Below are 17,461 nucleotides of genomic sequence, written 5' to 3'. Positions count from 1 at the left end.
ATGTCCCCAAATACCCGAAAGTGAAGAGACGCTCAGCTGCAGGAGCAGCCTCAGCCCCTGCAATGCCTCCCTTCATGGCAGTGGCCCAGGGTCCAGCAAAGCAGGATTCAGTCTGCAAGGCTGCGTATCTAAATGTAGGTTCCCCCTAAACAAGATGTCCCTGTAGAAGCCTTCAAAGGCAATGACTTTTCTCCATCAATTCAGGTAACTAGGTATTTACTTTAGGAGGACTGTTTCATTTGGTGCCGAAATGTCGGTGCAAGCTAGGTGCTGAGTTAGCAGATCCCACCCTTCGGGCATGTCACTGCTTGCTGGCAGGTGTATGTTGGGTGTCCTTACTTGAGAGCATGACTAGCGCATCCCAGGGCACGGAAGGTTCAGTGCACATCTATAATCTCGTAGGACATCTGTATGAACATCTGAACCGCCAACGTTCTTAGTAGATGGAGCATCACTCACCATTCAGCACCAGACAATGTGCTGGCAAGTACATATTTTGCTATTGAAAAAAAACCCCAAACCCACTACAACCCTAGTTTACCTTTCAGCCTTGCTTTTACTCTGCATTTCTTTCCTCCTGGAAGGTGAAAGACATATTTGTTTAGAACCAGCATGAGATGAAGTAAAATATATGTGGAATGTTGGTACAAAAACATAACCAATAATACACGTAATCTGAACATTTACAATGTATATTACTGGTTTCCACTTAATTGCACCAACGGCATGATCCACTTTATCTACTGAGAGTAGCTTTCTAATCCAGTCTCAACCTGTTTTGTGTGTGTATATATATATATGTATATAACAGTCATGCTTGGTTGGAGGCAACTTAAATTGTGTGGATACAGTAGTCCTGCAGCAAAAACTACAGATTTTTGCAAACAGGAATGGGTTGATGTTGGTAACGCTTTATTCCTGAAAAAATTTTATGTAGGTTTGTGCTGGAGAGTCAGTGGTGGAGGCAGGGCACATATTCACCAGGGGCAGTCACATTTCCAGTCCTATAGAGTTTTGCAAAAGGCCGATTTCAACAGCGTGCACATTCTGACCCTTACGTTGAACCTAGACTTCAGGCAAAGAGTGTATAAGTTACGTAAGTGTGGGTTCTGCCCTGCCATGAACCTCCTTCATCTTGGAAAGTAGTTGCCCTTTTTTCGCTGTCTACAGGAATTTTTGTTTCATGCCAGTAGACAGCATCTAGCTTTCAGTTCTTCTTTCACTTTGTGCAGCTGCTGGTCTTACCTGCTGCCATTATCTTTTTCTATGCACTGGTAGTATCTCAATTCGAGGGTGCTAAACTTGGCATACGGTACAACACTCCTACACGAGCTTCCTCGCCTGGCTCGTACAAGCTTGCCCTGCCAGGGAAGGCCATTGAACTTTAATACCCACCAAGACAGTTGTTGGCAAGGTCTGAGAAAAGGGATTTCAACTTAAAACTGCAGGAATGTCTTTCAAAGACATGGTTTCAGCTTGTTTCATGTTGTCACCAGGTGATCTCTGTCCTTCCTACAGGCAAATCTCCTTTTGTCTTTGCTGGCCAGAGTGGCTGGCTGTGGTTCAGCAGCGCGGCTTTTTTCTCTCCTTGTTGAAACTATGGAAAATACCAGCCCTTTTGAATTTTTTTCCCCAGACAGTTACAACAGTTAATCACTTCAATCCATCTCATAAAAGTATACTCTTCTAATTAACAGAAACAGGAGATTATATCTTTTTTTCAGGCAAGGCAATCTCCTGTGAATAACTTCAATAACTTCAGCGACTCACTTCCCAGCTTACAAAATCAGACACCAGAGGCTATCAGTCTTATCTGCATCTATCTGCTGCAAGGTAAGTCACCTTATTAGCTGGCATAAGAAGGTAATAAAATGCAAACAAATAAAATCAGAATTCCCCAGTGGCTGCTCCCCATTTACAAGCTTGCCCTTTGTCTCAGGTTTTGTTTATTTTGCGTATCAAAATTGACAAGAACAAGTCAAACTTCCAGAGTATGACCACAGGACATTGATGCCAAGTAGGAAGGACAATCCTTAGCTTTGCATTTTAATTCACTGGTGAACTCATGTCTAGTTACAGAGAAATTGCCTTTTATAACAATAACGTACTGACCTACATTTTTTATAACCATCTAAGGCTTCACATTGTTTCTGGTTTGTCTTTTTTTTTTTAATAAGTCCAGTCAGAGTAACATTCAAAATAAAACACAGATCAAAAGTAACACAGGTTTTCTTTTTTACTCTGGAAAGGTGAACCAATCCTTCCAGTTGCCCTGCAAAGTTGCTCCAAGGTGCCAAGGGGTGCATCCGTCAAGGTACACACACATACAGCCCATGTCTGGGTCCTGAGGGGCACCACAGCGAGAAGCTACTTTCCACTGACCACAGTACGACTGCTCTGACATGTACCATCTAGTACATGTTGAGTCCTTCCTGAATCACAGCCTAGAGAACGATAAGTATGAGAAGATTTGAGGGCATAAAAAGAACACAAACGCACAGATGGAGAACAGCTGAAGGTCTGGTTGACCTCTTTTGAGCTGCACCTTATTCGAGGAGCTATGTTGGTCCTCCCCTCACCACTTCATTACGCTTGTATCTTGGTCATTAAGAATTTCCTAGTAGTGAGACGCATCTCATCCATGTAACGACCCTAGCATGTTGTGCTGCTGTTACTCTGAAAGGAGCGTTGATCTGATCACTTCTCACTCATGTACACCAACCATGGGCCGTGACAGTGGCCTGTCAGCTACGCCCCAAGGGCATCCCATGTTCCCAGCAGGCAGATTCTCTTCGAATCTTACATGAGCCAACTTGTGGCAGGCAATCAGATGTCAGGGGTTGATGCAAGATGGCCAAGCCCAGATCTTAACTGATTCCAAGTTGTCTGGCCCCAGCTACCTGGTAACGAGTTTCTCACAGGCAAATACCAGAGAAGTGATTGATGCCAATAAAACTATTACAGAAATTCCATCGTTTCCTTCTCACTGAACCTTGGAAGAGGGGGTTTGGACCTAAAGTTAAGGATGTAGGTGACTAGCTTTGGTCATTTAGCTCCAGAAGGAATGAAAACCATATTCCTCTGTGCCCAACCCAGCACCATTCAGGGAGTCTGCTCCTGAAGAAGGCAAAGACAACGATAAAACAGAGACCACAACTACATGTATACCAAATGTAAGCTTATGGCCTTGTGATCCCTACTCACGCAAAATGCTCTCGTGCAGCACTTTCCCTGCCCTGAAAGAGAATTCCTGTGGTCGTCACAGGAAATTGTGGTTTTAGGCCAGGCCATCTTGGAAAAATACAGAGCTGATTTAACAGCAAGCCAAAATGCTATAATGTTAAAATATCTTCTCCAGTTATTTTTCAAGATCCCCTTCTCTTTCCGTGGCTGAGATGCAAGAGGTAAAATTGCAAAATCAGTCTAGATATAGGGAGCAACAATGTGTAAAGGTTGAACTTGGGATTTCAGTACTATGACCTTCAACTCTGGTACAGCTGTTGCACTGGAAACACCAAAATAAGAATGCTCCAGTGCTGAGAAAATTATGTTATATACTGGACTAAAATTACTCAGGATAAGGTACTTCTGCTTCTCAGCAAAATACTTCTTTAGAATTTTGTGTAAGAAATGATAAAAAAGATCTCCATCACATCACTTCTTCCAGACAATAGTGCTTTTTTAAATAAAATTGCCTCCTTTTTGAACCCAAGGGACCTGCCAGCGTTTGCTCCATCCCACAGGCAGGAGTTCCTCAGCTGAATGACACGCTGTAGGAGAAGGAAGCTCCTCTGGCTTTGAAGCTGCTGCTTGCTAGCTTCCCTGGTGGCCCCAGTCCTTGTGGTAGAGGAGACAGTCAACAGCTTTGCCAGCTTACTTTCTCTATGCAACTTAACGGTCTTCTCAGCCCCCGTTACAACCCACCACCGTCTCTTTTCCACACAGAACAGCCCTAGCCTGCTAACTCGCTCCTTGCACCTTCATCCCACCCCATCAAGAGACCCAAGATGGGGAGAAGGACCCCCCCGCCCCGGCCGCCGTGTGATCCTGCAGCCCGCAGTGTGTGCTTGGAAAGGGTCCAACGGGGTTGGGTGCAGTTACTCCAGGGCCGTACCCACCCTACTGCCACTGACCCATGAACTAGCTTCGAGTGTGCATGTATGACCACACTAGCTGATTGCAGTGTGGACACATATCCACAGACTACACCTAAAGCAAACAATATGAAAAGGTACGAGGAAAAAAAAAAAGCAAAAGAGGGTTGCAAAAAAAAAAAAGGGCAAGGAAATCAATAGCGCAAATATTGAATCAGGGATAAAATAGTTTATCCATATATTAAAAACAGCTTCAGAGAACAAGGAAAATACTGACAGAATACCTTCCCACCTACAGGATATGTGTTTGGTTGCACATGTCTAAGTGAGAAAACAGAAACTTGCATGCCAGTGTCTTCAAGTAACATTTTTTGCTGCAGGGGTGGTACAACAGCTTCTCCCATCTGTCTGTGTGGGTGTGTGTGTCTATATACATATAGATGTACACAGTCTACAGACTACAGGTCAGATTATGTCGTGCTGCATCCCCACCAGCCAGCAGCATGACTGAAATCACTACGTGGTGGGAAGGGAGAACCTTCCTGGACCAGGAGGATTTGCAGGAAGGAGCCGGTCCTGCCCAGCGCTGGAGACCTGGCTCCTGTGCCGCAGGGGAGAAAACCCAAAGCATGGTGGGTGCAAAGGCTTTGGCCCACCCTTGGACATGCAGAGGTCATGTGCGGTAGCCCCCTTGGTATGGTGGGATTGACTGGGGGGCAGGGATCTGTGGTTAATTGTCCCTAAAAGCCACCAAGCCAGCATACTCCTGCTCACCCCTCTTTGCAGCATCCAGGCCATTGCCCTTCACAGCAGCATGAGATGCTCTCGCCTCGGCAGGTAGCTGGAGTAGCTCCATGCCCACCAAGGTTTCTTACGAAGCGTTTTCGTGCAGCACTGGTTCCTGGCAGAGTCATGCCTGTGAGTTGCCTAACTCAGGAGTGTCCTGAAGGGAACGAGTCATTTGAAATACCTTCTCTCTGGATTAGGAAACAGTAGCTTGGCAGCAGGAAATGTGGAATTTGTAATGCCTCATCCTTCCCTGGGGCACTGCTCATTTCTCCCAAAGCGTAGCCTTAACTTACTGAAAGCAATTAGGTTTGAAGCCCTGGCTGATGCTCAGGCTGTGCACACGCATCGAGAGCACATCACGGTGTCAAGCAGATCTGTTTGACTCTTATCTCTTGCTGCAAAAATGAAGAGGCTCTGCTTGCGTCAGGGGACAAGGTGAGCTGCTCGCATGGGCAAGTCCCAGCCCCAACTTCCACCGGCAGGATGAAACCCCACCCCGTAGCAGCCTCTGAGCCTCTAAGATTGAGCGATGGGTTCAAAGTGTACGTGACTCTAAAAAGCGGTGGTACCATCTGCCACACCCCACTTACTATCACTCTTCCCAGTCCTCCCCTCCCACTTACTTCCGTTGTCGCAGTGGAACCTCTGTGCTGTGCAAGATCTGTGCAGCAGTGAGTGGGGTGTACATCATCTCCCCCCAGCAAAACGGGAGCGGGAGGCCCAACCCAGAAGCTCCCCAGGCATTGACCCAGCACCAGCAATCCCTTGGGACTTCAAAGGCATGCAGTAGCCCCAGGAGCTGCTTAGGAAGTCTTGGCAATGAGTACAGCCATTCACAGCCACTTTTCCTTAAACCCCAAGGAAAAATCAAAACAACTAAGAGGGTTATTAAACAGTCAGAAAACAAAAAGTTTCCTTGGAGAGTGAACAGAGTGGCTGGTTGGTTGCTCAGCAGGGCAAAAAGGGCCCTGCACACGGCGAGCGTTGCTACTGGGCACGGGTTATTGTGGTGCTGCATGCAGCTATGGGACAGAGCACTGCAAGGTCCAGGCCTCCCGGTGCTTTGGTCACCCCATGCCAGGCTGCTGCAGCTGGTCAGAGTTACCCTGCCCTGGGAGCCACCACTAGCTTTGTGCTCAGCAGGCTCTCTCCTCAACCAGCAAATGTGCAAACGCACAAAGCACTTCATCATTGACAGCCGATTACAGTGGGGTCTTTCTCCTTTGATAACAGTGCATTCGTTTTCAGGCTACGAACATGCATACACACATATTTTTTATGGTTTCTGTGGTTAGCTAAGAAGCCTCTGATGGCCTAGGTCTCTGGTGTCTCAAGGAAGAACCTCCTTTCTCTGGCACAGCAGCATTTAATGAGAACTGCCAAACATGGAGGCACAAGGGCAAACCAGTTTCAGTTATGGATGGTGTTGCCCATGAAATCCATCCATAAGTCACCAAAAGTGCAGCCTCCTGCCCGGATGGGATGGTCACCAACATTAGATTGGGTCAGTTGAGGTCTTTTCTAGCTGAGTCTTGAAAACTTCCACATGTGGAGACTGCTGCCTCTCTGGGCAACTAACCTCCTGGTGACAATTTTTTCCCTGATGGCCAGCTTGAAATTCCCAAGACACAACCTGTGCCTGTTGCCTCAGCTTGTTTTGGCCATTTCTACGGAGCAGAGCTTGGCTCCATTACCTCTGTAACTCCTCTCCAAGCATGTGTTAGCTGCTATCAGGTCAGCCTGAGTCTCCCTATCTCCAACAAGCCCACATCCCTCAGCCTCTCCCTGTGGGCCCCTGCCATCTTGGTATCTCAGCCAGACCAGTTTCCCAACACCCCTCTTGAACTGGGGGGTCCAGCACTGGAAACAACAGCCCAGGGACGGCCATTGACTATGTCAGGGCCCTGAGGGCACCACCGGGACTGACTGCCCCTGCCTGACCCCCAGGGCCTCTCCCCCACCACGCCCATGGCCCAGGACCCCATTTTACATTTTATGGGTAAGTTACTAAACTTTTTTTTTCCTGGTGTTAAAGTATCTAGAAACAGACCTGCCTTAGAAAGGGCACTGAAACACCTAACCCAACAACCATCTTCTGCCTGAAGCTAGAAGGTGTTGCTCTACAGTTTAAAATACTTTGTTTCTTCCTCAGGACCACATTTTGAGAAACGTTGTCTTCTTGCAGTCCTTTCCTTTAAATAGTGACGTGGCACAACGTCCCACGCACTTGATTTTCAGAGGCAAACTCCTGGCTCTCCTGGGAAGGCTTTTACCACTGACTGGAGCTCACTCCAGATCTTTGTCCAAGTGAGCCATGGTCACCACGTGGTTTCCTGTGGATGAGTTCCCACCCTGCGCAACTCCCCTCCGCAGCTCGCGAACCCCCAAAATGGCAGCTTGCTGCTGCTTTTCTGCAGAAGGCAAGCAGGGTACCTGGCACCACGAACATGTCAGGATTAGTACTCATTTATTCATAACTTCATGTTTTTTCTGTGACAGCCAAGATCAGAGCCGTGGCACCACTCTTCTGGTATGTTGAATCACCATGACTTCCTTCTTCAAAAATACCCCACCGCTTGCAACATTTTAGTGGAATTAAGTGTGTGTGTGAGACACCCTTGCAATGTGATCAATATTTAAGGTGTCTGAAGGGTCAACACAGGGCACTGAAGAAAATTCCTTGGAAATTTTAAATATACCAAACTCAGCAGAACAAACACACCGATCTTATTTATTGCACCTACTACTCATCGCTCGGGCCAACATACTGTCCTTCAAGTTATTTTGATATATGCTGTGGCCAAGATGTTGTACAAACCTGCCAAGTTTCAGTGGCTCCTTGTCAACGACAACAGGGACATTTCTCAAGTTTTATGTATAGTTCCTTATCTAATCAGTCAAAATACGCTTTAAGGTTCAACTGCATCTATAATTTAATTTGGCTTTGTTCCCTGTAAATGTATACAAGGTATTATTTACCTTAGAATATAATACTCTTGGACCTTGTTTATACAACAGATTTTTCGAAACGCTTCCCACCATTAATTCAAGAATACTTATTTCAATCTTCATGAGCGACATTGTGAGCCTTGCTGTTAACCATGCCCCTGCTACTTCTACTGTTTAAAGTGTGACATGGTACAGCCCTGCTTAAGGAAAATCTGATGAACAAGATGCTGAAAAATTGTGTTGTGTTTGAGAATGAGGGGAAGATGCAGGAAAGACTCATTACAGCCAGTGCCTTGGAGATATGCAAACAAAAAAAAAAGTGTACTATGCTGGAAATGCGTGTTTGAGACTCTTCTCTAAAAATAGTTCGGCTCTAGTGCAAAAACTCCATGCAAGCGCACTACTGGAGTTCCCACATAAGGATAACCCACCTTCTTCTGCCTGGGTAAACCAGGGTCTTAGGGTTGGCCATGATCTTCAGCCACCCTATTTGTCTACCATATTTGAACCGCTCACTCGTCAAACACAGCTTGCTCATTAGTCTCACATCACTTTCTTTTGTGTGCATGGTCTAAAATATCTGTACTAAATACTAAATTTCAGCCACTGAGCTTTGGACAGTGTTTTAATTTGGAAATGCCGACACCTCTTTTTGAGATCACCTCTGGATGCATTTTGGATGACCACACATGAACCATTTACCAGAAGCCCACCACTTTGCCGTATAGCGATTGCAGCCCTCCTTGGAGCCCTGGCTCTACATTGACAAGCAACACTGGCAGACGTCGGCCAAACCCTGTGTAGATAGAGGAGAGGGATTCAGCCAAAAAAAGCACCCTGCTCTGCAATCTTTTCCTCCCACAGGAACTTGAGGAAACTCATTTCCACTCCCACCTTCAGGTATTTACGACAGCAAATTTACAGCCCTAGTCTATGTTCTTCTGCCTTAAAAATGAGCATCACCAAGTAAAATGTTGCCTTCACTTTCTGCACATGTGCGAACATCTCCTAGACCTTGACCTCCAACGACTGTAACAGATATGTCAGTTTTGAGACAGTCCATGTTAAAAAACTTTCCAAAAGGTTTGTTAGGAGGAGGGACAACAGCCAAATTAACCAGAAAGGAGAGAGTCTGGTCCTTCTCCTGTTGTTTATGCAAAGGCGGCCACGGCTTACAGCTGGCTGAGAGTTAATAACAAGGGCAAACAAATCAAGCTTGCAGCCTTCATTATTTCTCCATCACGTATGAAGGTCTAAGGAGACTTGATGTACTTAGAAATGCATAGTTCCTGGTTGTCGTCTCCACAGATCTATGAGGGATGCCAGGTCACTGCGTCAAGTCCCCGCTTCCCAGGCGGCCAGACGTGTTCCCACCTTTTCTGTCTCTGCTGCTAAGCAAAGAGCTCCCCAGGGGCAAAGACCCATGTTGGTAAGGAGGAAAAGCACTCGGGGCACTCTGCCCTCTTCCCCATCACGTATGTAGCTCCCTTCTTTGGAGGGGAAGCCTTATGAGCACACCGAGGGGAAGAGACAAAGGTTTTTGTCCCTCTTGGGACATGGCTGCCAGACATGATGAGCTAGGATGCTCTCCTGAAGCAGGGGACTTGGTGCAAACAGCTCCCGGCCTCTTGTGGGGACTTTTCATCTTTCTGATACAAAGAAGGAAAAGACACAAACCCAACTCCAGTGGCATTTCCACCCACAAGTCTATTTTGACGTTTCTGCTGGACATGATGCTGATCTGCCAGTCATGACAAACCTGACAGGTTCTGATATGGAGGCTTGCAGAAATGTGTCCTTAGGTTTTCTGCACATGCCACAACCGTGACTCACTTTCTATGGTTACAAGAAGACAGAGACAACCTGGCAAGCCCAGAGCAAACAAGTGATATCACCAGCATGATTCATGCATTTATAGGCATCATTATATTTCTTGATCAGGATTGCAACTAAAAAAATTCCAAGTAAAAGAAGATGTATGGGAAGGGGAAAGAAGTCGATACCTTAGAAATGATAATTTCTGACACATGCGCCACGTCGACAGACATCTCATCCAAAATTTAGCACATGTGGGTACCAGTGATCTGCTTGATTACATCACACAAATGGGAATCAGCATCATCCAGAGGTGTAAAAAAACCTGTTGCTTGAGAAACTCCATTTTACCAAATGTTAAAGCAATTGACAACTTAAGCAGGGAGGGGGAGGATGTGTTGAACGTGGACGCTTTCTGTGAAAGCGGCTGACTGTTCACACGCAGCCTGTTGTATTCTTCCAAAATTACAGTTTGACACAGCAGGAATGGTGATCAAAACCCCATCTTCGTTAAGAGTTTAAAGGAAAGAGCAGCAACCTTACAGTGAGTAACATGTCAGGAATGGGAAAGTGGGAATTACAAGCGTCACATAAAAATGGCAAGTTAAAAGGTGTATGCGACTGATAAGGGAAGCTGAAGGAATTACTGAAAGGCTCCACGGCCTTACAGGCAGCAAGAGCTTAGGGCAGGCATGGGGCCATTTCAAGAGGCAGAGAGGAAAGTCAGGAACAGCAGAGCAGAAATATCAGCTGCCTTCAGCATCTGCTTCTGATTGCTCTTCTACTTCAGGATAGGTCCTCTTATGGAAAAGTACTGATGCACAGGCACCTTCCACAGCCACCATGTTTACTTTTAGCCTTCCCCGAACTGGGAAAGCTCTACAGCCACAGGGTGTGAAGAGGAGGAGCGGCTGATAAGCCTCTGGCCCTGATTTCCACAATACTGACTCAGCACGGACCAGCTCCCTCTGAGGCTGTCACTGCCACCACACCACCGCTGGCCTGTCGGGAAAGATGCAACCAGCGTGACTTTGCAAGTTGGCAGATCAGCAGGCGAGCAGGGGTCAGCAGGGCCACGGCTGGCACGTTTGGAGCTGGCTGGGGACCAGGGCCACCGTCAGGAGGCAGGCCGGCGAGGAGCGAGGGGCAGCACGGCGCCGTGCCCCCTCCAGCAGCCATCATGTCTCCTTCTTCTCCCTCACAAGCCGCAGCGGCTGAGGCGCAGCAGTGTGCAACAGCACGAGGCCACAGAGTGTCACAGTCAGGCCGACCCACCACAGAGGTGTCCACGTCTCCCCGAAGAGAAGCTTCCCCAGGATGGCCTGAAGGAAAAGACAGAGACAAAGCTTTGCTGGGCCAAACCACGCCAAAGCCTCCTGCACTGCCAGAGCTGCAGGGACTTCTGCTGGGAGAGCTGGTCCTGGAAAATCCTGCTTGAGGAAACTCCTGCTGGGACCACCAAGAGAAACGCTGCTGCAGGTGATGCCAGAGATGACCTACTCTACAAGCCAGCCTGGAAGCACAGCTGTATCATGGTCCCAAAACAGGATTCTGGCAGATGCACATGTGCTTTGCTGCCTTCCCAGCACCTCTCGGGAATCAAATGTCCCGTCAACTGGGCGACTCCAGTCGATAAAAAAAGGGACCCACTGATTTGAGTTTTGGATACCACAAGCTGGCTGTGAGTTGTTGGAGCATAGAAATAAAGGTAGACAGCTGCTGAGAGTGAAAAGCGAGCAGAGAAGACCTGCCGGCCAAAAATGCTCCTGCTGTCACTAGAGGTGGTGCATCTTCACGCCCAGCTAAGGTGGCTTTGACTTGTCACAGGTGAGGTGTTGCAAAGGAAAAGCAAAACAAAGCAAAGCTCCCCGCTCCAGCTCTCACTGGCAATTAGAAAAGTTCAGTAAACCACATAGCTGCAAGGCTTCCTCCTGCACCACCCAGAAAAGTCCTACAGCCTCTGCCATGAGCAACAGGCAGAGCAGCTGAGGCCCGATACGATTACCTCACATCTCCCTTTGTGGTCAGTGATGCCGGTCACGCATCCATTGCGACCGTTCCACATCACTGTGCTCCTCCAGGCTTCAGTGCCTGGGGAAGGGATCTACTCACCGAAGAGATGAAGTTGGAGGCCGTCGTCGTCACAGAGGCAGCGGCTGAGGAGGAGGACAGTCGCAGGGCTTTTGCAAAGACCGTCCACATGATCGCATTGCATGCAAACACCAAGGCAATGCAACTGATGCGAAGCAGCGCAGGCAGCTGTAGGAAGAAAGGGAAACCCCTATGTATTTTCACTGATCACTCATTCATCCTCACTAATTCATGGGCACTTTGGAGCAAAATCCAACAGCGTGGGCTCGAAGATGAATTACAGCTGGTATTAGATGAAGATTAATCTACTAAATCACAGAAGGCAACAGGAGTGAGGAAACAGCCCTGGATGGAACATGACCCTGGCACGTCCTGCTGTGAGTCCAGCCTCAGACTACAAGCTGTGAATTGCTGGGACAGCGTACAGCAGCTGCCATGCCAGAAGCCAAACTCCAGGAAGCTCTTCAGCTCATGACGTGGTGCACACACAATGCAGTGAAATACCCTTTGCTCATCGCTAGATGTATGGAAAAGGGTCAAATTCAGCCCTGCCAGAGACAAGCACCAAAGATGTACGTGATGGTGCTGTGTGTGGTCCAGGACCTGTCTGTTCTGAATTCGGGCAGAGATCAGTGTGGTCCCAAATCACTAGTCCTCACCACCTCCTGTGACCTGGCCTGCCTTTCTGCTGCAGCAAGGGTAGACCAGGGTCCTCTGGGAGGAAAGTCAGAGCTCAGATGCTTCGTGCCTTATTTTGCATGCTTGCTGGAGAGCAGGTTTACCGAGAGCTCTCTGCTCCAGCACTTAGCAGCAACAAAACCACCTCTGCATTACAGAATCACAGAACAGTAGGGGTTGAAAGGGACCTCTGGAGATCATCCAGTCCAACCCCCCTGCTAGAGCAGGATCACCTAGAGCAGGTTGCACAGGATTGCATCCAGGTGGGTTCTGAATATCTCCAGAGGAGACTCCACAACCTCTCTGGGCAGCCTGTTCCAGTGCTCGGTCACCCTCAAAGTGAAGATGATTTTTCTCATATTCAAATGGAACTTCCTGTGTTCCAGTTTGTGTCCGTTGCCCCCTGTCCTGTCACTGGGCACCACTGAAAAGAGTCTGACCCCTTCCTCTTGACATCCACCCTTTAGATATTTATAAGTATTGATGAAATCCCCTCTCAGTCTTCTCTTCTCCAGGCTAAAGAGACCCAGCTCTCAGCCTTTCCTCATACGAGAGATGCTCCAGTCCCCTCATCACCTTTGCAGCCCTCCGCTGGACCCTCTCCAGTAGTTCCCTGTCTTTCTTGAACTGGGGAGCCCAGAACTGGACACAGTACTCCAGATGTGGCCTCACCAGGGCAGAGTAGAGGGGGAGGAGAATCTCCCTTGACCTACTGGCCACATTCTTACTGGCCTTCTTGGCCACAAGGGCACGTTGCTGGCTCATGGATAACTGGTACTCCAGGGCCTTCAAGGCCAACTAGGTTCTCAAGAAAGATCTCTCTCCTTAGACAACCTGACAATATACGTAACAGCCTCATCTTGGAAAAAGGGTAGAGTTTTGCCTAAAAAGCCTTCACAATTTGCAGTCTCCCCTCACACTCATAGTTTTGGTGGCCACGGCCATCTCCCTGTCCCCCAGGTGTCATGTACTTGACATGAAGACACACCAAGGGAGGAAATCACAGGCAGATCATTGACTCTTGCAAACACTCTGGAAGCACAGAAAGGCAAGGGAAAGCAAGGCTTTGTCTAAGCCCGTAGCGATCATGTCTTCGTGGCCTGTCACCTCTCTCAGTCCATGGTGGGATCCATCTTGAAGCAGAGAGATGTAGGTAAGAAGCCACCAACAAACACAGTTGCAAGGTGGCACCTGCTCAAGGGAATGGCTGCACTGCAGCCCCCACCAGCTGCCCAAATCAGTGGGGGCCACCAACTGTGCTCTCCTCCCACTCAGAAGAAATTATTAACCACAAGGTAGGGGAGGCCACAGGGATTTCTGAAGCAAGTGATGTAGCAAGCACAAAGTTAAAAGGAAAAGGCTGTAAAGCAAATCTCTGTTCCATAGCTGGTGCAAGCTCTCTGAGGCTAAGTCCATCCCAGAGAGGGATGGTTCAGGTGTTCAGCCTCATTTTGCCCTGCTTGTGGCAATGGTCTCCAACTTTATCAGGGCAATGGTAAATGATCCCAAATGATTTCCACCTGTGAAGCACTTGGCTTTCCCACCGCTCCTGTGGCAAATTCTGCAGAGAGGGGTAAGAGGGACAACCATGCCCAGCTGCTACTGGCCTTCTGAGGAAGAAACCTGCTGCCGTGTTATGGCTCACTGCGGGATGGGATTTGCCTCCTGGCTTCCCCCTCAGCCTGTGTGGCCAGACAGCTTTACCTTGCTCGGGGCAGTTGTGTATGTCCACATAAGCCTCTAGTGGGTAGGCAGACTCGGGAGCAAAGAGATGAGAGGGGAAGACAACTCTCTGGGTTTCACCTAAATTCAGTGTATTTTTTTTCTGGATCTTGTTACTGTTTTCAACCACCCACCAGAGGGTGTAGAGAGGATGGAGCCCAGGCTCTTCTCCAAGATGCGCTGGGATATGACAAGAGGCAGCAAGTGAATGTTGGAACAAGTCATCTGAGGCAAAACAAAGGTGATCAAACACTGGAACAGAGGTCATGGGCTCTCCAGCCTTGCAGATACTCAAAACTTGACTGGAGAAGGTCATGAGCAATCTGTTGCAGAGCAGGGTGTGGACTAAAGCCCTCCAAAGGTCCTGCCTGACCAGAATTAGTCTGTGAATCTATCAGTGCTGGAGTTCCCACCATCCCAGCAGCTATGTTATCTTTAGAAGTGACCCGGAACCCATGGGTTCTTCTTCTGATCTTCTATTGCAGAGCCAGGGCAATCAGCTGCAGTGTGCTCTGCAGGTGGCATATGCCCAGAAGGAAGGTTTGCTAGAGAGAGGTCAAGTCCCTCTGCGTCCTGGGCAGAGGAGTGGTCATCGCAAAGGCACGCGGGCAGAGAGACAGAAACATCCCCAGGTGTTCCCCACAAGGAAGGAGGGAGGTATAAATTCCTCCCCTGCCGAGGGCTCAGCCGAGCCAGCCCAGTGAGTCAAGGATTACTGTTCTGATTGCTTTTCTAAGAGAAGATTAATTTCAGTGTACATTTCAGATAATCCAGAATCACTCCTGAAGTGGCAGAAGTAATTTTAGATGAAGTTTGGCAGGGGAGAGGGTAAAGTAAAGGAAAACTTTTGTTCAAGTGCAATGACCCCTCCTGGTCAGGCCACTCTCAGGCTGGGCCATCACAACACATCCTTCTGGCCGGGAAATCCATCTTTGCGCTGCCGTCAAATGTCCTGCTACCCTACGTCATAACCTCTTAGAACTGTCAATACACTTTTAACATTTGCTGTTGCTTTCCATGCTGCACAAGTGATGGCTGCTCTCAGACTTATTTTCAGATTTCTGTAGTTCTTCCTCAAACACAAAACTCCTTGAATGTCTGTCTCCTTGTGGCCGCTCTGCAGAAATGCCCTTGTAGCAAGCGTGTAGGATTCAAACAGTGAGCCCTCTGAAACACCTAAGTGTTTACGGTCCTGTGCAATTTAAGCTACTAGGAAGATTACAACATTTACTTAAAACTTGCTTAGTTTTACAGCTAAACTGATTAATTTAGTTCATAATTATCACCTAGAATGGGCCTGAAAGAAGTTAGCTGAAGGATCCAATTTGTCCAGAAAAAAAGAAACAATCTCAGAATCAGAGCGTGGTTGAGGTTGGAAGGGACCTATGGAGATCACCTGGTCCAAACCCTCTGCTCCTACAGCAGGTTGCCCAGGACCATGTCTAGATGGTTTCCGAGTATCTCCAAGGATGGAGACCTCCCTGGGCAATCTGTGCCAGCACTCGGTCACCCTCACAGTGAAAAAGTGTTTCCTGATGTTCAGGGGAAACCTCCTGTGTTTCAGTTTGTGCCCATCGCCTCTGGTCCTGTCACTGGGCACTGCTGGAAAGAGCCGGGCTCCGTCCTCTTTGCACTCTCCCTTCAGATATTTACAGATGTTGAGAGACCCCCCTGAGCCTTCTCTTCTCCAGGCTGAACTGTCCCAGCTCTCTCAGCCTTTCCTCACAGGAGAGATGCTCTGGTCCCTTCATCTTCTTCGTGGCCCTTTGCTGGACTCTCTCCAGTAGCTCCATCTCTTTTTGGTACTGGGGAGCCCAGCACTGGACCCAGCACTCCAGATGTGGCCTCACCAGTGCCGAGTAGAGGGGAAGGATCACCACCCTCAATCTGCTAGCAACACTCCACCTCAATGACATGACACTTTGTCATAGCACCTTAAAAAAACCCAAACACCCCTCCCAAAATCCCCCAAAATAAAAAACCAAACACACCCCGCCCCCCAACCAACAAATAGGCAATATTTCTATACATTTCAAAGGAGAAAAATACTCAGAAAAGATGCTGTCAACATTTTTGGCAATTCCACGCTCTGCTTCTTTGTTGGTGCAGAGCACAATCTTTTTTAGGGGGATTGGTAACAATATCAGGATTTAAATTTTTTTATTCTCCTTCCTGACATCCTTTCTGATATATTGGAAAAGATCAACAAGATTGGCAAGTACTGAGTTTTAGCTTTCTTTAACCATCTCTAATAATCATAGAATGGTTTGGGTTAGAAAGGACCTTAAAGATCATCTAGTTCCAACCCCCCTGCCATGGGCAGGGACACCCTCCACTAGACCACGTTGCCCAAAGCCCCATCCAACCTGGTCTTAAACACTTCCAGGGATGGGGCATCCACAACCTCTCTGGGCAACCTGTTCCAGTGCCTCACCACTCTAACAGTAAAGAATTTCTTTCTAATATCTAATCTGAATCGACCCTCCTTCAGCTTGAACCCATTACCCCTTGTCCTGTCACTACACTCCCTGATAAACAGTCCCTCACCATCTTTCCTGTAGGCCCCTTCAGGTACTGGAAAGCCGCAATTAGATCTCCCCGGAGCCGCCTTTTCTCCAGGCTGAACAACCCCATCTCTCGCAGCCTGTCCTCACAGGAGAGGTGCTCCAGCCCTCACACAAGTTGATTTTCTTTCCTGATACAAGGCTAGATTTTTTTTCAGATCTAGTTTCTCGTGTGGGTTCTCCTTTGGATTTCAAGCCCAAATGTACATTGCCATATGAATAACAACCCTTGCTCTATACCTAAGTGAGCCTCCCCAATGTGTTCTCATGATACGCGTACGTTGCCTGCCTCGGCATCTCCCCATTCACCCTGCCTGCGCCAGAGTTCACCTCTGTAGGTAAGGACACGGTATGCTCGAGCTGAAAGGCCAGCAGTCCCATATGACCTTCAGCACCAGGAGGTTTGAGAAACACAACCGAGATAAAGATCATCCCGTGCAAACACCCAAAGGAGAGCTCACCAGATGAGCACATCGGCTGAGCAGCACAGTGGAAATCAACTGCTCCACCTCTCCACTCTCATCATGAGTGAACAGAAATAGAACGAGAGGGAGAAGGGCAACACTAGCAAAGCAGAGGGCTGAGAACGAGTGTTGGATACTCAAACATAACATCCTGCTTTTGAAACACAACTGACATGAAACCACTGCAAAAGTTCTTTCAGAGTTGCCTTTGGCTTCAGGCATTCCCGTACCACGCTTGGTTTCTTCTCTTTTACCCACCAGCAGACTTCCTCAGCCTGCTTGCTGTCTCTGTACA

General features: G+C 48.1%; 1 protein-coding gene across 1 annotated transcript in view; it reads right to left on the bottom strand.

The window, feature by feature from the left end:
• Positions 1-17,461, bottom strand: part of TGM4 (transglutaminase 4) — a 33,930-nt gene that overhangs the window by 16,049 nt on the left and 420 nt on the right. The window contains 1 exon segment of the mRNA XM_075745567.1: positions 11,760-11,906. Coding sequence (XP_075601682.1) covers positions 11,760-11,906 — 147 coding nt within the window.

The sequence above is a fragment of the Balearica regulorum genome, chromosome 2, assembly GCF_011004875.1.
Source record: "Balearica regulorum gibbericeps isolate bBalReg1 chromosome 2, bBalReg1.pri, whole genome shotgun sequence".
NCBI classification, from domain to species: domain Eukaryota; kingdom Metazoa; phylum Chordata; class Aves; order Gruiformes; family Gruidae; genus Balearica; species Balearica regulorum.
The sequence above is the reverse complement of the archived record's forward strand: the minus strand, read 5'-3'. Positions and strand labels throughout refer to the sequence as shown.